The sequence below is a fragment of the Simochromis diagramma genome, unplaced genomic scaffold (genome assembly GCF_900408965.1).
Source record: "Simochromis diagramma unplaced genomic scaffold, fSimDia1.1 OVJJ01000603.1, whole genome shotgun sequence".
In the NCBI taxonomy this organism is placed as follows: Eukaryota; Metazoa; Chordata; class Actinopteri; order Cichliformes; family Cichlidae; genus Simochromis; species Simochromis diagramma.
The window spans coordinates 12865720-12889496 of record NW_024387414.1 but is presented as its reverse complement, the minus strand read 5'-3'; the positions used below and the strand labels follow the sequence as shown (position 1 = coordinate 12889496).

At 39.8% G+C, this 23777-nt stretch overlaps 1 protein-coding gene and 1 long non-coding RNA gene across 6 annotated transcripts in view; both read left to right on the top strand.

Annotated features, from left to right (window-relative positions):
- LOC120720834 overlaps positions 1–23777 on the top strand; it is a 34494-nt gene that overhangs the window by 3997 nt on the left and 6720 nt on the right. For 2 of the 5 annotated variants that reach the window (XM_040010637.1, XM_040010636.1), the window contains exon 10: positions 38–3479. The exons of 2 other annotated variants lie outside the window; for them this stretch is intronic. In XM_040010637.1, the coding sequence (XP_039866571.1) occupies positions 38–851 (814 nt within the window). In that variant the 3' untranslated portion in view covers positions 852–3479. Of the gene's footprint in view, positions 1–37; positions 3480–10176; positions 10312–10406; positions 10478–23777 lie in introns of those variants that run through there. One more of the 5 variants, XM_040010633.1, reaches the window with a different exon arrangement.
- LOC120720838 lies at positions 12070–22320 on the top strand. The gene is made up of 2 exons (XR_005693068.1): positions 12070–12221; positions 20431–22320. It is a non-coding gene; the product is annotated as an uncharacterized LOC120720838 (long non-coding RNA).

Sequence of the window (23777 nt, the reverse complement as noted above, 5' to 3'; positions counted from 1 at the left end):
TATCTGGCAGTTTCAGTAATTGTTTCTTTGTATTCAGGTCGAAGATGTCATTGACAGACACAAGCTGTGGAAGCCTTCAGCAAAGCAGTGGGGTCAGCACGGGTTCCTCTGATCTAAGTTATACAAATACTGAAAGCCCCGTTGCTGTGAATGGAGAATCTTCTATTGCTAAAGCTGCTAAGAATGAGCTCTGTAAAATATTCCCAAATATTTGCCCAATATTACCAGTGAGCACCAGTCTCCCGACACAGTCAAACAATACACAAGGAAGTGAATTATTCTCTGAAACGAGTTCTGGAGTATCTGCATTTGAAAATAAAACCTATCACTTCCTTCTTCCTGGCTGTTTACATCAGACTATGACAGACAACTTAAACGCCCAGGGGACGGCTGAAATGCTTTGTGACTCTAATTACCATCCCAGTAACAGTGGAATGGAGAGATGTCTGGATCACCAGATACCAGCTTGTCAAGTTCCTGCACAACTAAGTGGTATTTCACCATCAGTGGTTTCACCTCTTCTATCAACAGACATGTCCTATCAAGAGGTCCCCATATGTGTGCCCATAGGGTCACACAGTTTTCTTGCAGTGGATGACGACTATCAGGAAATTCCAAGTTTGGTGAGGCAGCCTGATGCTTCGCTTTTAGAGCACAGAAATACTGAGCATAAGGAACATTTGGACAAGTCGGAGGAGGAGTCACTTAGAAACAGCCCTGAAAGCATCTTAAGCCCAGTTGTTCCAGTTCAGGATGGGCAGCGTGTCTCTGAACTCCAAGTACCCACCTGTTTTATATCTACTAACTGCTCTGTACCAATAATCACAGAGAGTGGCTATCAAAGTGTGTAGTGTTGTGACCATAACTTCAGTTTTAGCTCTTTCTAATACATGGATGCATGAAAATGATCTCATGATAACTGTTTCTTATAGAATATGATCCTGCTGTCATTTGGAAATTATTCTATATAGTAAGTCAAAGATTTGCACTGTGAGAACACTTAGGTTCAGCATATTTAAAATGTACTCATAACAAACATTATTTTATTTATTTAACTTTGATTTCACCAGTTTAGTCCCATTGAGACCAAAGATCTCTTTTACAAGGGAGACCCGACCCTTAAAGGTCTGACTGAATTTAACTTGACCGGTGGATTTGAGGGGTGAGCACAGGAGGTAGAGCAGGTCATCTACTAATGTAAGGTTACTTCAGTCTGCATGCCAATATACCCTTGGGCAAGTTTCTGAATGCATTCACCAGAGGGTAAATCTTAAGGTCTATTTTGACTTTTGCGGTAAACTACATGACGCTGGAACTAGAAACTCCATTTATCCCTACACCACAGCCTTCCACACCATTCAGGTTGTTGTGGTACGTGTCGACTGAACAGTGGTTATTTTTCTCGGGAAGTGCACGTCAGTTACGTAGAAGGTTGTTGTGTAGGTTTGAAATGGGCTTTCAGTTATGGTGTACGATCTCAAATAAAAACAAACTGTGATATTTAGGGTATAAGTGATGTACATGTTGCCATTAGAATGCTTTTCAATCAAAGTGAATTACATGGTCTCTGTTTGTTTCAAAGAAACATTGCTGAAGAATTTTCAGATATTATATGGCTATAATTATAACCGTAATTTATTAAGTGTTTGTTTTCAACAAATGTTTAGGAAAAAAGTTTTATTTGTCATGTTGTTTTTATATCCAAAATTCAAGTTATTTTCTTTTGTTTTGTTTTCACTTAATTGTAAATAACACATTTGAAATGAGGCAGCACAGTGGTTCGCATTGTTGCCGCACAGTAAAAAGGTCCTGAGTTTAATTCCACCATCAGACCAGGGTCTTTCTGTGTGGAGTTTGCATGTTCTCCCCATGTTTGCGTGGGTTCTTCCTCCCACAGGCCAAAGACATGCAGTTAGTGGGTTACGTTAATTGGAAACTCGAAATTGCCCATAGGTGTGAATGTGAGTGCGAATGGATGTCTGTCTCTGTGTGCCAGACTGGCGACCTGTCCAGGGTGTAGCCCTATGAGAGTTGAGATAGGCTCCAGCACCCCCCGTGACCCTGAAAAGGAAAAGCGGAAGCGAATGGATGGATGGACATTTGAAATGTATTACTGGAATGTATAAATACTGATAAGACCAAAATATGTTAAATTTGTCATGAATGCTAAAACAAGTGAGCTTTAATCTCTTTGCTTTTCCCGAGTTAAAAAAATGTTCAAAGTGAATTACTCTGAGATGTGTTTGCCTCAAATAGACATTGCTGAAGACTTTTAATGATCTACAGTATGCTGTACTTTGTACAGTCTGCACAAACAATTGAATATTAAATTCTTCAAGCATCATTGCGTATCATTTGTAACTTGGATCCCAATGCGGTGACCCATTTTAGAGATTGGTACTTCAAATCAAAGTCGTTAATAAATGAGAGCACAAAACCGATAGCAAAAAAAAAAAAAAAACCACAAAGAAGAATGTAATCCTGTTAATGACAATGGAGGGGGTCACATATCTGAAAGCTTGACTAATGTGCATATAGTAATGAAAAACACAATACATTTACAGCTACACTGAGTCATACAAATAGTGCTGCATTTATTATAAACTTTTCAGTACTTAGTCAATACTCCTGATAATGTAGCTCTTTTCTGTTCACGTTGTTTAATTCAGATGTTTAATGTTGGCTTCCTTCAGTGTTACTTGGAGGCTGGATGTCTATCAGGGTCCGCCTCCATATTGTGTTCTCAGCATGAGCAGACACTGTCGCCTCTGCACTGTGAATTTGCATGAAATCACATGACCAAAACAGACTCACCTGCAGTGGGTGAGCATGCCAGAAGCCAAAAAACACGCATTAGATATTCATTGTTTCATTTATTTATTTGTTTGTTTGTGTCTGGCCCAGAGTTTTCCCTATTGGTATGGCGTAATATGTAGAAAATGTACTAATAATAAACAATAGCATATAATAGTAGATTTAGTAGGGGTTAATTAGTCTCATAACTATAAATCACTTACAAATTGATCACAAGCCAGAATAACTATGTTACTGTTACATGCTGAAGGAAGATAAGGTTCATCCAGGTGCAAATTGAGGTTTATTGCTCTGAAACACAAAACAGCAGTTCTTTGTTACTGATGGCTTCCATTACCAAAACTGGCCTGCGTTACTTTTGTAAGGGATTACTTTGCCAGTCACTCATTTGTCTGAGTTGCTACTGCCACCTACTGGCGAAACTCAGTATCGCCTTAGAGGCACCGGCACAAAAACAAAAAAATTGAGGTGGGCTGGGGGCAAGATCAGTATTACAGTATTACACTGAGAACACTGACTTCATTGTAATACGTTTATAAAAAGATATCTATTTGTTGTTGGTTTTTTTTTACATCATAGTGTTGAGTATATGCAGAGTTTGATGGCTGTAGAAGGCTCTTGTCTCAGGTGGTTAAAAGTTGTGTCTTAATAAAGAATAAACAGGAGTCTATGACTTAGTGTGATGAGAAATTCAAATCAAGTGCACATAAGGACTTTGAACTAGAGTCAATTTTGATTTGATTATTAACTTTTTACAATGAAAAATATTTATATTATTCTAGATTGCCAAGTGAAATTTTGAGCATTGATGTCATAGAAAATCCAGATTACACTTTTTAGGATTTTTCAAAATTTAGGAGGGATGTTAGATATTTACAATGGAATAACTATCATTCTAAATACATTATTTATTCCATTGTCTTTTTAAATTAATCATTGTATATTTGCTGATGAGCTGATTGCCAATAATTGTTCAGAACAGGTCAACCTCCAGCCTCACACAGCACAGAGGAAAATGCACTCACCTGCATGCTTCACAGTGGAAACCATGCATGTAGAGACCTCAGTTCGTCTTTTCTGTGTCATGCGAAGGCAAGGCGGGTGGATTCATCAGACCAAAGCACAGATTTCCATTAGTCTAATATCCATTCCTTGCGTTTCTTGGCTCAAATCAATCTCTTCTGCTTGTTGCTTTTTCTTAGTAGTCCCTAGTTCTGATGTAACAATAATGCTGATGCTAAAATAACAGTAAAACACCCCCTTTTATCCCGTTTATACACTTCACACCTAAACGTTTATAAATGCCTCTTTTAAATTTTATGTCCCCCTGTTTTTCCCTTACTGACCACAGCAGGGGAATCTATGTTTTGATTCAGCCATGAATCCAGCTCACCTGATTCATCACTGAGCCCCACCGTCACTGGCATCTGACAGGGAGGCGCTGCATACTCTTCCTTTAATGTCACTATTTTCAATCTGTTAATTAGAGTGCTTAAACATGAAGTAGACTATGTCCACAACAAGTCAATACATCTGTAAATGTGGCCAATTATCAATCTATTACCAATCAATAACAAAAAATAGCTTATATTTTATGCATGCTTGTAGTCAACAACTCACCCAGAGGATCTTCAATCCCAGGAAATTCCTTCTCCTCATTTAATAAGTCTGTCCTCCTTCTATGCCCTGGTAACTGGTCCATCCAGAGCCATAATCATCTTGAAATATACATACAACAAGCCAAACCACACCTTGGTCACACCAACCCTTTTCCGCCCTGAAGATGTCCAACGCCATCTTAGTCTGGACCAGGGTTTTAATAGTTTTGCAATTTTCATTCGTTTTTATTTTTATTTAGTTTCGACTTCAGATTTTCAATTTTATATCAGTTGTAATTAGTTTTTACCAATTGTTTGCTAGTTTAGTTTAGTTTTTATTTTTTGAAAATCCTTAGTTTCGGTTTAGTTTTGATTAGTTTCAGTTATAGTTTTAGCTGTGTTTGCAATAATTAAGTGTAACAAAATCCCAGTTTCATCATATCAGTCATTCTCTTCTGCTTATCCTTGGGTATTGAGACTATTAACTCTTGCAGCACCGGGTGTTCGTAATTTTGTAAACTTTTGAGCCAAAGCTTGGCCTGTCTGTCGTCCCAATTCTGTTAATCTATCCTTTTGCCTGTACTCAGGTTTCCAGGTTGAGAGAAATCCACCTGTATTAAAACACTAAAACATTCACTTAGTATTTCTTTTCTGAAAACATACATTCGCTTCATCTGCCTAGATTTTACTCTCTCTCTCTCTTGGTGCATACTTCACACAGTCAGGCAGTTGCCTTTTATGGGCATGCAGAATTCCTGTCACACACACACAGCTACTCACTCCAGCAGCTGCAAAGCTGTCTTCACGTCCTCTCGCCACACTCTCCGCCACAATCCTCCGTCCTCAATATGAATGTATAAAACCAGTAATAATTATCCCTAGAAACTGTTACGAGTCCAAAATTGGGGATGGAAACAAGAGAAACACCACAATAACAACACTGGTCCGGCCGGGTTGAGTCAAACGATGATTTTAATGAACACACGCGTGGGAGATGGACACTGTATGCAGACAGCCTCAAAAATCTCAAAATGGTGGAGCATTGCTCAAACTTTTATAGCCTCTGGTGCCTCCACCTTATCATACAAAGCCTAAACATTCACATGCTTTCTCTCACACAGCGCCTGAGCTACGACCTTGGCACACTCTGTTCTCTTCTACTCAGACAAATTAGACAATAACCTTCTGCGAACAGTATTTCTTATAACTCAGCAGTATAATGCATCATAAAACAATATCATTCATTCACAACAAGTCAGCAATTTAATGTAATGCAAATCAGTTTAACTAATGTAATAGTTATCAACTTCTTCTAATTCAGGAGAATAATGCAAACTAAAACTACATAATAATTCACAATCTTTAATTCGGGGTATAACATGGCATAAAATAATATTAGAATCTAACAAAACACATCCTCAAAAAAATTCACTGTATTCAGTCATTTATTCATACTCACTGTGACAAATGCAATTCATGTAAAGAAGATCCCCTATATGTGAAATTTCAATTTGGCACGGCCCCGAAATAGGCATGCCTTTTATCTAAATAAAATGAAATTACTACACCACATCTAGTGCTGAAATTCGTGCTTGATCACACCCCATATTATGATAAAACCAACAGTAAATCAAATGTAACCGCTTATATTATTGAACTGAAACAAGAACCACTTAAAAAATCTTATAAATCCTGCTTCACACCACAAAACTGAAACAAATCACCCCCGTATTTATCACTCAATCTTACCCTGCCGACTGAAGTGCCGGCCTAAATCATGCACGATTTGTCTTTTCTATATCAAAACCCAGCCAAACATCAAACATCCACCGTAGTCATTCAAAACTTTATTTGTAATATTATAATCAGCAAAATCAGCGTTTCAATTACAGGCATGTATCATTGTTTGCAAATCATAATTATAAAACTCAAAAACACGCTAAACAGGAAGAAAAAGTCCTCTGTGCGCTTCACAGCAGTCACCTCATTTGCATGTTCACACACCGTCTAAATATAGCTCGCAGCGCTGCAGCTGCACGTCACACACAGTCTCACACACAGCTCTATTATTTTATATTACAAAGACGTCTTATATTTACAATTACTCTCAGGCCTGACAGATTTAGCGCCTACACAATTTTGACAAATTTAAGTTAACGGGTCCAACCGAAGAAAGTCCAACTTTTTTGTGATCAATTAACCAGTATCAGCCTCTAACTGTATCTGGCCTAATCTCTAAAGTCCCTAACTCAATTTAACAGTGTCCAAAAAAGCGCAGATACCGTTCAACACAGTAAGGGGCCTCTAACTCCTAGCTTATTCCAGGATGCCCTGTACCCCACAGTCAAGCCAAACTGAACTAACCCTGTTCGCTGACAGGTCAAGGTCGCGCGTCCGCAGCCAGGAGGGAGCGTAACCTCCGGGCTATGCGCTTCTTAGCAGATTCTCACTGCCGTCCTATAATAATTTATAACACTTTGAAACAGCAGTCAACCCCTCAAAACAAGAGTATGACTGAGGCAGGTGCAACCTAGTGGTCAATGGGGCCTCTAACCCACAAAATGACCAATTCCCTATCAAACTACTTGGGCCTCTAACCCAATTTCACTGTTTTCCTTTACCTTGGGCCTCTAACCCAGTACTGTAACTTATAAACTTCAACTTGAATTAGTCTCATGAGATTTTCATTAAAATCAAAACAGGCCTTCACCAGTAACTTCAGTGAGTAGACTTTAATTTTATCATGTCCAATTTGGCACACTTTGGAAATAGATTCAACAGGTAGTGCCTTACCTTTGTATAAGCTGGCTTATGCCCACTCACGTCAGACCACTGGCTTGTGCCTGTCCGTTCGACAACCTCGGACCGTCCAAACCTCCAACTTCCACCCCAATACCACAGGACGAGCCCCCAAACTTCATTCAAATATTGGGGATGGATACAAGAGGAAAAACCAAAATAACAACACTGGTCCGGTCGGGTTAAGTCAAACGATGATTTTAATGATCACACGCGTGGGAGATGGACACCGTACGCAGACAGCATCAGATCTCAAAATGGTGGAGCATTGATCAAACTCTTATAGCCTCTAGTGGCCCCCACCTAATCATAAAAGCCTAAACATTCACATTCTTTCTCTCACACAGCGCCTAAGCTACGACCTTGGCTCCCTGTTTATCTGCTCCTGCTGAGATGGGGCAGAAAACCTCTCCAGTATGTTCTGTTCTCTTCTAATCAGACAAATAAGGCGATGACTTTCTGCGAACAGTATTTCTTATAACTCGGCAGTATAATGCATCATAAAACAATATCATTCATTCACAATAAATCAGCAGTCTAATGCAATGCAAATCAGTTTAACAAATGCAATAGTTATCACCTTCTTCTAATTCAGGAGAATAATGCAAACTAAAACTACATAATAATTCACAATCTTTAATTAAGGGTCTAACTTGGCATAAAATAATATTATAATCCTACACTAGTAATCTGTTAATTTTGGGAACGATTTCTGAGGCTGGTGACCTTCATGAATTATCCTCAGCAGCAGAGGTGACTCTTGCTCTTCCTTTCCTGGGGCGGTCCTCGTGTGAGCCAATATTGCCATTTGTTGGTTTTGCAACTGCACTTGGGGACACATTCAAAGTGTTAGCAGTTTTCTGGACTGACTGACCTCCAGTTCTTCAAATAATGATGGACTGTCATTTGTCTTTACTTAGCTGGTTGGTTCTTGTCATAATATGAATCCTAACAGTTGTCAAATAGGGCTGTCAGCTGTGTTACCAACCTGACTTCTGCGTAGCACAACTGATGGCCTCAACCCCATTAAAAGGCAAGAAATTCAACCAATGACAAGCCACACCTGTAGAGCGAAAATCATTTCAGGTGACTACATCATGAATCTCACTGAGAGAAGGCCAAGGGTTTGCAGCACTGCCAACAAAGTAAAAGGTTTTATGTATGTATGTGTCTACAATGTAGAAAGTTAAAAAAAAAAAAAAAACATCAAATGAGAAGGTGTGTCCAAACTTCTGACTGGTAGTGTATATTCTTTATATATATTACAGCACCGGATCATCGCAAGGCTGCGTTCCCAGCCCCCTACTGTACAACCCTGTACACATATGACTGTACATCAACCCACCCAACCAACGTCATCGTCAAGTATGCTGATGATGGAGATGAAACAGCGTACAACGTGTTCAGATAGAGGACTTGTCCTACTTCTTTAGAAAATAATCTGAATCTGAATGTCAGTGACCCCTTGAACTCTGCTCACCACCTGTTTGACCCGCTACCCTCTGGCCGATGCCTCAGGTAGATCAGGTCCCACACTTCCAGGCTCACAAACAGCTTCTTCCCCTGCATCATTCAGACCATCAAAAAACGATCACAAAATGCTAATTCTATTATTAACTACTTCTGATAATAATACAACTAAAAGAACTTATTAAAAAAAAAGATAAATTAAGTTTTCCAATAAAATTATGTTAAGAAAATTTAAAAATGTTAACTCACATGTTTTGTTTTGTATTAATAAATATTTCAAAAGAAAGAATTGTATGGGGTTGTTGTTTTCAGAGCCAGTGCATCGGTATGTTATACTTTCAAGCTTATCATTTACTTTAACCAATGTTGGTTTTTCTTTCTGGCCGTTGGGCATAGCAGGAAAATAACATCAACCTCAATGCAGTTGAGTTACATGTCAGCCCTTTTGTGCTGCAATACAGCAACAGTGATATCAGTAAAGTTTTACTGATTGTATGTGTGTGAAAGAAAACCAACAGAACAAATCACAAACCAAAACTGAGCTCCTTTAAATTCCCCTCCTGACTTTGTGGGACCTTTTTTTTATATATTTTTCAGACTACACTTCAAAAACAGTAACACATTCACAGTGTAACAACAGATAATATAATATATGAAAAGGGGAGACAATAACTGAATCTTTTTCTCTTTTTTTGTACAGCAGCAACAACAGCCTAGCATGATTATGCCACATGAACAAGATCTACAACTCTTGCAACACTTCCTTTCTCAACATTTACCAACTATCTAAATTGTGAGTGGAAGTTTACAACACGTCTTCTCGTCACTTTTTATGCTGTGTATGCTGTATATCTCTGCTGCAAGATACAACAAGATATCACGGCCTTATTATTTTATGCATAAAGTATGCCAATAAAAAAACTACTCACTGGATGTAAGTGTTTTGGGGACAAAATTTGAGCAGCAAGGCTGTGATGGTTTAGGCATGTGTAGGGGAGCGATAGTGAGAGGAGGGATATATTGGACAAAGAATGTGTAATATGGAGACGAAAAGTGAGAGACAACAAAGAAAATCACAAGATGCAGTAAATAAGGACATGCAGAAGGCCAGTGTAAGCAAAGAGTATTCAAGTGACAGCGGGAGAGCCATTGTGCCCCCTTCAGGAGGCACCCAAGAGAAGAATATTAAATGTCAATGATGGGTTTCTTTCTAAACATTTACATGTCAATGTAAATGTCAATGTTGGTAATACGTTACCAACAAAGGTGATAATACCTTTGTTGAAGTATAAAATAGATTTTATTAAGCGTATTTAATACGGCTGTGTCAGATAATGCATACCCAATTTCTCACTCTACACAAACACTGGGATTTCAGTAGCTTTTTTGAGTCAACTCCCCCTCGACTACTGTTGTGGGCTTTATGCGCACGGTTCTGTCTTCCTTAAGAAATGTGAGTAGGACTGACTTCCCTTAATGTGGCGCAATATATCCTTCTATTGCTCCCATAACAGGAAGACTGTGAGACTTGGGCGTAAGCAGCGTTCGCATTCCCAGGATATAGACCATAGCTGAGTGTTTTCCATAGCAGAAAAAATGCACTCAGTTGTTTCATAATGGATTCAAATAGGTAAACTGAATAACTTGAAGTTGTCTTTCTTACTGAATCCGCCATGTTTGTTGAAAGAAAAGATCTCCTTTTGCGTTTCCCCTTTTCTTTTCCAGACGAGTCTGCATCAGGATCTCTGTTATCTTGCTTCTTTTAGCACACATCGCGACTGCAGCAGTTCTCTCTGGTATGTACATTACAGTGAACAAATGCTGTAATGGATTATTCTATGTGTGAATTCTTAATGAGCCACAATTTATAATTTATGTTTCGTGCAGGAAATATTCAGACAACTAACTCCAGTCTTGACTGTACCAACGACTTTGACGAGCTGATGTTGTGTCAGCTGGAGCTACAAAACTGCACTGAGTACAGTTTGACTCTCCAGAGTGTAGACGGGTATGACTGAGATGGTTTTTTTTTGTTTTTTTTTTAGTCTTATTATAACACTGGCTTTTGTAAGCTAGAGGAAATAAAAATGTGGGATGGAGGCCTTGGGTGAAAATGCTGTACATAAAAACGTAAGATTAGCTTAATCAGCACAAGATGTCATAAATATCATTTGTTTTAAACATTTTGTATTATTATTTCCCACAGTAAGAAGAATTGCTTTTTACAACAGTGTGGCACTGGACAATGTTGTTGCTCCTTTCGACTGATACTCGTGCTTGGAGAAACTCACACAGCAACTATCTGGAAAGATGGCAACGTCATGGAGTCAAAAGTTTTCAGTGTCACAGAGAGCAGTATGTTGACTTCTTTTAATTCCATTCAATTTTATTTATATAGCGCCAAATCACAACAAAAGTCGCCTCAAGGCGCTTCATAGATACAGCGAAAAACCCAACAATCATATGACCCCCTATGAGCAAGCACTTTGGCGAAAGTGGGAAGGAAAAACTCCCTTTTAACAGGAAGAAACCTCTGGCAGAACCAGGCTCAGGGAGGGGCGGGGCCATCTGCTGCAACCGGTTGGGGTGAGAGAAGGAAGACAGGATAAAAGACATGCTGTGGAAGAGAGACAGAGATTAATAACAGATATGATTCAATGCAGAGAGGTCTATTAACACATAGTGAGTGAGAAAGGTGACTGGAAAGGAAAAACTCAATGCATCATGGGAATCCCCTGGCAGCCTACGTCTATTGCAGCATAACTAAGGGAGGATTCAGGGTCACCTGGTCCAGCCCTAACTATATGCTTTAGCAAAAAGGAAAGTTTTAAGCCTAATCTTAAAAGTAGAGATAGTGTCTGTCTCCCGAATCCAAACTGGAAGCTGGTTCCACAGAAGAGGGGCCTGAAAACTGAAGGCTCTCCCTCCCATTCTACTTTTAAATACTCTAGGAACAACAAGTAGGCCTGCAGAGCGAGAGCGAAGTGCTCTAATAGGGTGATATGGTACTAAAAGGTCAATAAGATAAGATGGGGCCTGATTATTTAAGACCTTGTATGTGAGGACCTTTTAAATTACAGCCCATAACTCTGCATCTGCCAGAAAGACCGGGCGAACAAACATTCACTTTAATGCTCTTGTTTCTGTTTCTGTACAGTAAAACCAAAAACTCCAACAATCAAATCAGTCAATGAACTCAAAGGGAAATTTGAAGTCATGTGGACGTCAAACATGGAGGGATTTATAAACAATGAAATGACTGCTGTGGTGACTTACTATAAAAAAGGAGAAACAGAAAAGGTAGGAACAATGCCACAGTAACTATTTGTTCTGGAGATGTAAACATGGGCAACTGTCAAACTCATTTTGTTCCTCCATACTAGACACCTTTCAAACCAGCCACAGTTGATGGACTAAATTACTATGCAATAAAAGGTCAAGACCTGGATCCCAGTTCAGCATATGTGGTCAGCGTGAAAAGCTTCATAAGTCTGAGTGGCAAGTTCAGTGACAGTAGCGAAGAGTGGGAATTTCAAACTGGTAAGTATTGTCTTTTTTCAGTTGTAAGTTCTGTATTTCTTAACCGTGTTAAGAGGCCCGAATTATATTTCTATTACACATTCAGCTGAAAAATAATGAGTTTTAATATTAACTCTCAAACTAACTTTCATGGAAGCCGCTGTCTCCAGAGAAAAGTGGAGATGAGCTCCTCAGATTGTAACATTAAAGCTGAACTATAATGTCCTGTATTCAAATATAAAAGATCCTTGAATATCTCAAAAGCAAAGCGATGCATACTTTGCTGTGAAGGTTCAGTTTGTTCATTTGAATTTTTCTCCAAAATAACAGAATTACTATGATGTCATGTCCTTCTATTTACGTTCCAGAGAGTGCACGCACATTTGTTATTTGCATTAGTGTTAATATGTACTTTCTCCATGGAGTCAAAAGTTTTCAGTGTCACAGAGAGCAGTATGTTGACTTCTTTTAAATTACAGCCCATAACTCTGCATCTGCCAGAAAGACCGGGCGAACAAACATTCACTTTAATGCTCTTGTTTCTGTTTCTGTACAGTAAAACCAAAAACTCCAACAATCAAATCAGTCAATAAATCTGAAGGGAATTCTGAAGTCATGTGGACATCAAACATGGAGGGATTTATAAACAATGAAATGACTGCTGTGGTGACTGTAAATAGTCACTGTACTTGTTCTCCAATCTATTATAAAATTCTTGACAAATATCTGTTGTAAATTTCCTCTTCTTAATATTCTTAATATATAATGATCTATTTACCTTAATGTATTTCCATGTCCATGTAGGCCTTAAAGGCAACAATAATGTCTGACTAAATTCTTTGTCATATACTTTAAATGCTCCAGCTCTATCATCCCCAACCCACCCAAAACTATTTTTAAAATCCTTTCCCCTCTCCCAACAATTTCCTAACACTTTCTTAACAGATTGATTTTTTTATGACCTTTCAAATGTATCCAATAGTTAACCATTAACTGTTGCACAACACAACTGATGTTCCCAACCCTATTAAGAAGGCAAGAAATTCCACAAATGAACCCTAAAGCCACACCTGTAGAGTGAAAACCATTTCAGGTGACTACATCATGAAGCTCGTTGAGAGAAGGCCAAGGGTTTGCAGCACTGCCAACAGAGTAAAAGGTGGCTACATTGAGGAATCTAAAATATAAAACATATTTAAAGTTTTTTTTTTTTCTTTGCTGCATAATTCCATATATCTTTTTTCATATCTCTGATGTCTTCAGTATGTATCTACAATGTAGGAAAAAAATAAAAATTAAAGCTGCAAGCAGCGTTATGAGGGCCCTCGCACCCCTGGCGCGTCGAGCCACGCCTAACACCTAAAACCAGCACGTCCGATGTGATGTCACATTGATGGATTTCATGCTTTTAATCACCAGCTAACATTTGATCTTATTCAACCAGGATTATAGTCGTCCTACTAGGTGGCGCTCTAACCATTAAGTACAAATGGCATAACAAACATTTCCGAGCTCGAGTCTAATCATGCCTGCGACCTTTGGGAGAGATTGGGCATTGTGTTTTGGAGTGACAGCAGATTACTGCTTTTTGGCGAGTGATTGAGACTCCACGTGCCGCCATGACCACCCCGTTTCCCTGAACGTGAAAAGCTTTGCAATTTAACATCACAAAGGTCTTTAGATTCCACACACTGGAGAATGGTTCAATATGATGAAATCCCTTGGAGGAGTTCGTCAAAGAACGGTGCCTGAAAGAGGGGAAAATGTCGCAAAAATTACACATTCATTTTAAAATGGCTGACTTCCTGTTGGATTTGGGATATTGCTCCAAGAGACTTTTTTGTACAGCTTGATATCTTGTATAAGTTTACCAGGGCCCTGTTTCAGGAAGCCGGTTTAGAAAACTCAGAGTGAAAAACGATACTCAGGGTTGAGTAACCCCGAACTGTCCAACTCGGAATATTCGGTTTCAGAAAGGCTGATAACAAGTAGTTCAATCAACGCGGAGTTGCTTTAACCCCAAGTTAAGCTCGCGCACGAGGATACATAAAGCCCTGATCAGTGGAGCACAGATTAAGCGAGTCACCATGGAGACGGAGGGAAAGAAGGCGCGGTCAATGTATTTTACAGCACTTGACGCCGAAATTCTGATGGCAGCATATGCCGATAACATGCAAATTTTGCAGAAAAAAAGTAACACAGCCCCAGCTGCAAAAGAAAGGGAGCATGCATGGCAAAACAGAGCCGACAGAGTCAATGCGTGAGTGTTAATTTAAACATTGATCTAGGGATTTCCACCCATTTAACACGTTATTTATTATATTTTATTTTTTATTTTATACATTTTATTTTGTGACGTGATGTGAGCGCAGGTGCAACCCAACAGGCCCCAAACGTTTCTGGCAGCAAGTAAAAATGAAATATAAAAATATAGTCCAAACAGGTAAGGTGTAATTGTATTATGGGCCATAGTGCTTGGTCTGTTTGTCCCATGTAAATCAATTGCAGTTAGAGGCTACATTAATTTTCTTTCTGTAAGCACTTATTGAAATTATCTGAGCACATTACAAGTACATATTTGCTTACTCTGTATGCTCAAATGTGACCCGTTATAGCCAACAGAAAAAAAGCGGAGGCCCGAAAAACAGGTGGGGGTCCTCCACCACCACCACTCACAGAGGCTGAGCAGTTGGCCCTCAGCCAAAACAGTGGGCGCCCTGTGGCCGAAGGCATCTCTGCGGGGACATCCTCTGAGTCAATAACCCTGCAAGACACAAGTGCCTACATAGGGGGTAAATTCAAAATAAGACATGATGTGCATACATCCTGTCTTCACAGTCACCTTTGCAGTGCTGCTCATTTATTTGATAAACTCTTTACCATAATGGATTATTTTGTAGTGAAGTTATTTTCCTACTGATTTTGCCTTCCCTCAGTCTTGGTTGTCTTTGAGAGCAATATGACAATGAAGTGTAAGGTGATTGGTATGTTTGTTAATTGCCATTTGGTCCCTTGTAAGTTATAAGTGACCTGTATAAACCTCATATACTATCAGTTGATGGTGGTGGTGTACTGCATCTGGTGCAGCCTCCTGTTGAGCCAGACCAACATGCAGTTGTGAGTAATACTCCACAGATTACATGAGTTTACAGTAGAACAGCAATGTTGTTTATTTCTTTACTACAGGAAAATAATGAAGAAACATTGACAGCTGTTACAGAGGAGGAAGCAACAGAGACACTTTATGAGGTTTACATCTTTTAATACTTTGTGTACAGGAAACACAGGCGACCAATAAAGCCAGTTGAACACAAAATCTGTTTATTCTTCTTTCAACATGTTGAGGTGATGGGTCAAAAGAAATGATTGTGACATATGGTATCTCTGACTGCGCTTCCATCTTGTATGTCCGTGGGAGGGTCAGGATGTTCATGGTTTGGATCACTGCTGATGTTTGGTTCAGAAGGACAGTGTTCTCCTCTAATTGTGGCAATGTTGTGAAGAATCACACATGGCCACAATAATGTCACATGCCCTTTCTGGGGTGACCCTGAGTCTTTGCAGGCACTGGAACCGGGCCTTAAGCATTCCGATAGTCATTTCAATTCTGGCTCTTGTCCTGCAATTAGCCAGATTATATCGCTGCTGTGGGCCCGGTTCAGGGTCAGGGTAAGGGGTAAGCAAATAGGGTAAACATGGATACCCCCTATCACCAAGCAAGTAGCCAGTGAACTCTCCTAAGACAGAAGGATACACTTCAGTTCAAATGTCCCTGAAGCAATTGGTCTTTATATATTTTAAAGTATTCTCAACTCACCATGTCCAAATTTTGTGCTCAGTGTACATTCACGGAATATTTGTGAGTCATGGACAGAGCCTGGCCACTTGGCTTCCACATTTGTGATAATGTTGGCAGCATCATATATGATCTTCACAGTGCAGAGAACACAAATTAGCATCCATTACTATAATGAAATAATATGTTAGTTTGAAATGCTACAGGGAACTATGTACCTGTACATTAATGCTGTGGAATGACTTCCTGTTCACATAGTCTCCTTCATTTACTGAAGGAGCAATGATTGGAATGTGAGTGCCATCTGTACAGCCAATCACGCCTGGGAACCCTGAAAATAAATGTAAAATTTAAGTAGTAGTCCAAGTATCACCACATCATAAATTAAGTTTTGGTCATCCTGATACCTGCAATTTTGTGGAATCCCTCTTTGATAAATCTTGTGGGTCTGTGACCGGGGAACACCACAGACGAGTACAGGAGACGTTTCAGTGCAACTGTAACATTCCTGACTGCCCGACAGACGGTAGCCTTGGAAACGTGCTCAGCGTCACCAATATTATACAGAAAGCTCCCGTTTGCAAAAAACCGAAGTGCAATACAAATAATATGTAATGAACTGAGAGCATGTCCGCGATGTGTCACATGCGTAATATATGGCCTGAGGATGTTATCCAAATAACTTATAGATTGTGCTGAGAAACGGTAACGTTCGCACAGAAAATCATCAGGAAATGATAGAATGTCCTAAACGCGCTCTAATCACTCTCTCCCGGCGGAGAGCTCTGCAGAGAATTCGGGCTTCACGATCTACTGGCTCTTCAAGGCAGGGGCACGCCATGTCCGACACTTCCTACAGTCAGGTTTCCGACAAAGGGGCGGAGACAGTCAGGGTTAGTTGTAGTAAACCTGCTAGGGGGCAGGTTAGCTTCACGGAGTGTGTCGTCATGGTGACTCACTGAGGCTTCATCTGAACTCGCTTTGTGAAACCGAAAACCCAGAGTTTTCGTTAACTCAGGGTATACTTACTCAGTTTTTCCACTAAACCGGCTTCCTGGAACAGGGCCCAGGTTTCAGACTGATAAATAAAACACAGAGCTGGGGCTGATGTTTTGAAATTTTGTAGGGGGCGCTGTGGAGCTATTTTGCACTATTCAATGAAAATGATTACAGAACAACAAAGCCTTTAGCACATTGGAGGTGTGCGCCAAATTTCAAGGCTTTTTAAACTTTCCAAGCCCCTCAAAAGCCACTTCATTGTTCATGGTGAACAGCGTTGCCACCAGGGTGCGCCGTTCAGTTTAACGTCACAATTTTCGCACTGAAGCATCATGAAGGACTGATGGTGATATTCACCGCTTTTGAGGTGGCCACGATGAACCTGTGAAAATCAGTACAACAAAGTGTAAGACATGACATTTCCTGTTCCCACTAGGTGGCGCTCTGCGGATTCCTGACAATGGGGACAACAATTTGTTCAGGGCGGGTCTGACATCATGCCTGTAAAGTCTGGTACTGTTCAGACTGGATTTCATTGAGTTATACTAATTTGTTTCTTCATGGCGAGATATCAAAGTTCGCCATGCTGCTGGGGTCACACCCTTTCGCTAAAAGTCACAGTTTTCACTGTAACCCAAGACCAACTCCTTAAGGCTTTCCTGGAGAAATTTGAGGCTGCAGATGTCACCCATCACAATACTGTACCCCAAAGTGTAAAACATGACATTTCCTGTTCCCACTAGGTGGCGCTGTCCCTGGTGTCAAATATGGCAGTTGAAATATGTTCAGGGGTGGAGCCTTATCATATGTGTGCTCTTTGGTCCAGATCGGACAATGTATGACAGAATGAGAGGCAATAAGATTTTCATGGCGAGTCATCGAAATTCGCCATGGCGCCACGGCCTCATGGTATTGTGAAAACTCAAAAGCTCCGCAATTTAACATGGCCCAGGTGTGTAGTTGACACTGACCAAAGATGAAGCTTATACGACCAAATCCCAAGGAGGAGTTCGAAAAAGTTCGAGGCATGGAAATGGCAAAATTAGAGCCAAAATGTCACCTTCACGTCTAAATCGCGGACTTCCTGTTGGGTTTGCGTCAATGGGCCCAAGACGTTTTTGTTCGTCTTGGCATGGTACAGATCAGGGCTGGACTGGGACAAAAAATCGGCCCGGGCATTTTGACTAGAGACCGGCCCACCAAAAATGTGACGTCATTCAGGGGTAAAACCGCAAAGGTTTCTGGGAACTTGTGGCAAGAGGTACTAGCGCATGCAGGCTTTCAATTGAACTCAGTTACACAGCGATAAAAAGAAACACAAAAAATGGCAAGAAGCTGTTGTATTATTAATTGCAATAGCCGGTGTTGTGCCAAAAAGTTATTGTCTGCCAAAAACTGATTGCTCGTATTTAAATTGCTATAAGTAACTTGTTGGGCTATAATATGTGAAACATATGTCAAATGCATCCCTCATGGATGACATAAAGTCATCTCTCCATCTCCATCTCTCTCCCCTGCTCTTCTGTCTCCTCTGTCACAGACTTCTCCACTTTTGATGATAAATCAGCCTGGTGCAACATGTAAGGATTGGCACAATTTGTTAAGATTTTGAGGAGTTTGAGAAACTAACCTTAAGCATAAAATAAAATTTACTATCAGTAACTTCATAGCACCCGCCCAGCAGTATATAAACTCCGTCATGCTAGCTGGTACGCAGTACCAGTTATTCTAAGCGACTGTAAAAAGTCAGCACAACGAAAACAAACTACAACTAAACTTGGTTTATATCTGACACAGATAGACAGCAGGTCATAACTTCTTACCTGAAGTTCAGTTCCTCTGCCACTATGACCGGCGGCCGCCTCGGGTCTCTCCTCCTCTTGCCTCCCCTTTCCCTTATCCACCTGCTGGCCTCCATCACTTGCTGATGTTGCTAAATCTGTGGAAGCTGTGCCATAGCTACCACCAAACAATTCAGTTATTTTTACACATTTGGCAGCGTCTGCCTGAAAGGCTTGTTTCTTTTTGGCCCTAATTTTTTCTGCACCTCCTTTCTTTTTTTTGTTCTCCATTTTCTTTAGTTCATCTATAAGATTGCTAAACAAGGGGGAGGGTGCATCCGACCTCCTCGGCTGTAATTGGTCCAGCCCAGAGTCGATCATGACCAATTGGCCAATCCAACACCTTTCATTATTTATACCCTTCCAAAAAAAAATAAAAAATCGATCGGCCCATAAAAACAAAAAATCGCCAGCGGCCCACCGGGCAAATGCCCGGTATGCCCGATGGCCAGTCCAGCTATGGTACAGATGTGTGCCAAATTTCATACATGTAGCTCAAACGATGTGGTCGTAGGGCTGCATTTAACAAGGCATAGGTGGCGCTCTAGAGCCATTTCCCAGTGCTCATATGTAAAACCATTAAAATACAAAATTTTTCACCAGACCTGGCATGTGTGCAAAATTTCATGAGTTTTTGAGCATGTTTAGGCCCTCAAAAAGGCCCTTGTTTTGCCTGAATAAGAATAAGAAGAAGAAGAAGAAGAAGAAACAGAGCAGATACAATAGGGCCTTCGCACTCTCGGTGCTCGGCCCCTAATAAATACATGAAAAGGTATGTCCCAACTTCTGACTGGTAGTGTGTATTCTTTATATATATTTCAGCACCGGACAAATCACAAACCAAAACTGAGCTTCTTTCAATTCCCCTCCTAAATTTGTGGGACCTTTTTTCATATTTTTCAGTCTACACTTTAAAAACATTAATGGAACACATTCACAGTGTAACAACAGATAATATAATATATGAAAAAAGGAGAAAATAACTAAAACTTTTTTTCATTGTTTTACAGGCGCAACCACAGCCTAGCATGATTATGCCACATTGCAACACTTTCTTTCTCAACATTTTCCACCTATTTAAATTTTGAGTGGAAGCTTACAACACATCTTCTGGTCACTTTTTATGCTGTATATGTTACAAGATACAACAAGATATCACACCCTTATTATTTTATACATAAAGTATGCCAATAAAAAATACTTATTTGATATAAGGGTTTTGGAGACAAAAAAATTTTAGCAGCAAGGCTGAGATGGTTTATGCATGTGTAGGGGAGCGATAGTGAAAGGAGGGATATGTTGGACAAAGAATGTAATATGGAGACGAAAAGTGTGGATGATGTGAAGAAGACTCACTAGTATGAGAGGAGTACTCATGCAACAGCAGGAGATGGAGGCAGATGAGCCATTCAGGAGGCAGCCAAAAGAAGAATATTAAATGTCAACGATGGGTTTCTTGTTGATGTGAAACATTTACATCATAGTTCACCATTATCGCTCAAAGCCTCTTAAACCCAGTCTAGTTCTCCAGGTTGAGTTATCCACACCCATAATACAATCCAACCATCCTTTTCTCTGCAATGTCTACTGACAGGTTTGATGACCCCTGTGGGGAAAGGCTCATCAGTGCCATCTGAGAACTCCTGGGCTCTCTGTTCCCCGATTATATAGCTGTGGTTGGCACATCATTCTGCCTCTCATGCACCTGCCTGCCTGCCACCTCGCCATGCTTCAACGTACTTTCTTTATGTTGTTTAAGCACTTGTGATATCCATACTCACCTAATACTAAAGGAATATCAACATGTGTCACACTCACTCATTCGATGAATCACTGCTTCATGTTTAATGTGAAAGAATCACCTTAAAAAATTTTTGCACAGAGGAGCAAAGCAAACACAGACTTGTAGCTTATGATTACTAAATTTCATCTTTCATCAACTGTCAAATTTACAGAATAACTAGCTGTTGTTGTTTCTTGTCTTGTCATGTTTCATGCAGAGCTGTTATGACAGAGGCGTCTTTGAAAATTAAGCTGTTTGTGTAGTGTAAAATTACACAAGCTAAGCTAAAATCATAGAAAAAGCATCTGATTTTATTTGAAATAAACAAACCACTTCCTAAAATGTAAATGTTTAGGACGAATACAGTAAGCTTATGCTAATACTTTTTCATAAACATATTGCTTAATCCAGTGTACCGTGAATCATTACATTTTTAGAAAATGGAAGATGCTCCTCTGTCAAAGTGGTGCCTGCTAACACTTTGTAATCTAAGATAAATGCAAAATCACAGTTTGCAGGGTTGCTGTCAGGGTCCTGGGTCTGTGACCCGGTGTTTTGATTTTGTATTATTATTTTTTATTAGTCTGTGGTTTCTTCTTGGTTCGTGTTTACTAGTGTTTTGGTTTCTGTTTTGTATTTCTAGTTCGTAGGTTTTGGATTCCTTTGCTCCTCATGTCACTCTGGTCCCTGTACTCTGGCTCTCTCTGTTTCGTGTCTCTGAGTCTGTCTGTAAGTTCAGTCTGTCTATTTCCTGTTTTATTTTGAAGGTCCATGTCTGGTGTCACTGTATTCAGTTTTCCGCCATCCCTGTTTCGTCATGTTAATTAGGTTCAGCCGTGTCTCCCTCCTGTTTGCTATTCCTTGTTTCCCTCCGTGTATTTAAAAGTGTGTGTTTGCCTTTGCTCGTTGTCGGTCCGTCTGCGTTTCTCTGCTCATCATCCCGTGTTCCTCCCTTCATGTTATGATTTCAGGTTTGTTCACTAGTTTTCCCAGTTCAGCTTAGTTCTGTCCTCGCCATCCTAGCTTTTGCTTGTTTTCACCTCCTGATAATAAAGCTCACTTGCATCAAAGGCAGTGCCTGCATCTTGGGTCCTTCTCTTAACCCCATAGCTGCTTAATGAACAGTTCAAAGACATACAGTTTTAAATTTAAAATAATTGATTGTTATATATATTTTTGCAATCACGCACAGTATACTTTTAGACTAGATCTTTACGGTCCTTTTTACTGACAGTTCAACACAACAGTTAATGTGTTATCCAAATTGCACCACACTACCAAAACACTTCTAGTTTAACTCAGGATCAACTCTTGGACAAGAACAGTACAAGACATATTTGGTCTTCAAACAAGGAAACGTCACTGAGAATACATTTAGTTAAAAAAAGAAAGAAAGAAAGGTAGCATAGGTAGCATCATAACATGTCTATTAATATGTTTTTTGGTTGCTGTTTTCTTTTTTCAAATAAAGATCCCATCAAAGCAAAATGTTACATTTTATTTTATGACAGTTGTGAATATATTGATTAAAAGTGTGCAAAATGATGCAGTAGAGCAATACAACTGTACAACTGCAGATATCTTTTGTATATACTGTACATCTGAAGTTGAAAAGTGTTCCCTTTTAAATGTGATCACAAATTCTTCTCAACATTGCATCTGGTCTAATATATGAATCAGAAAAATAAAACTAAAACTTTTTTCTGTCTGATCCATCTTGGCAAAGTTTAGCACCTACCATTACATCATCAAGTATTTTGTACTCTCGCCCACCAGTGTCTAAACTCCAGGTGGTCCTGATCTAATCCCTATCAACACTGGGATACCGTTCCGCCAAGACGCGCCATCAGAGTCTAACCACTAAATACCTTTATTTAAATTCTGTACATCATGTTCATTTCATTTTAATGATTTCTCCTTATATATATATATGTGTGTGTGTGTGTGTGTGTGTGTGTGTGTGTGTGTGTGTGTGTGTGTGTGTGTGTGTAGAGAGAGAGAGAGAGAGAGAGGCAGCCCATCCAATCCAACACACACATAATGTTATGTGTAATGATGACAAATAACTAAGGCAAAAACTATTCAACACAGGAAGAACGAGAGGTGCAAGCAAAAAAAGCATGGAATTTCATGACACCAGCTGAAATCTATCAGTAATTAGAAAGCAATACTCCCACTTAGTACAAATTAAGTTTAGCTGGTTCAGTCCAAACTTATAGTCTGTGAAAAGCTTTCTCATTAAACATGGTGAGCGCTCTCACAACCTTCGCAACCCTATTATTGCAAAACAAACGTACATAGCATACAAACAATGGTTACAGAAGAATTTCTAAACTACTGAAGGTTCCAGTAAACATTGTTGGGGCCATAATTCGGAAGTGGCGAGGACATCATTTCACCATAAACCAGCCATGGCCAAGTGGTCCCTGCAAGATTTCAGAGATCGAGTGAAATAAATTATCAAAAGATTTGTCAAAAAGCCAAAAGCCACTTGCTGGAGAGCTACAGAAAGACCTGGAAGCAGGAAGTACAATGGTTTCAAAGAAAACTATAAGTAATGCACTCAACTGCCATGGCCTGTGTGCACATTCACCACACAAGACTATTGCTAAAGAAAAAGCATGTTGAAGCTTTTTCAAATTTTAAGGAACAACATTTAGAGAAAAAAAAACGGCTGTGAAATACACTCGTGTATAATCTGGCCAGATGAGACGAAAATTTTACTTTTTGGATCCCCTACTACAAACATTGTTTGGAGGTCAAAAGGCACTGCATATCATGGTGTGAGGCTCTTTTTCAGAGCATCACTGGCATTCTTCATATGACTGAAAGAAGGCTAAATAGAAAAATGTATGGAGACATTCTAGATAAAAATCTGCTGCCATGGACCAGGATGATGAAGATGAAATAAGGGGGGTCCTTTCAGCAATACATTGATCCCAAATACACAGCCGAGGAAAATCTCAATGGGTTTCTGAAAAAGAAAATAAATCTGCTAGAATAACCCAGCCAATCACCTGACCTGAATCCATCTTAAAATCAGTGGAAAGAAGCGAAGCTCAAAGTTCATCAAAGAGGCCCACAGAACTTCAGAATTTGAAGAGTGTTTGTGTGGAACAATGGGCCACACAAGACACCTCAAAGCTGTCATTACCAAC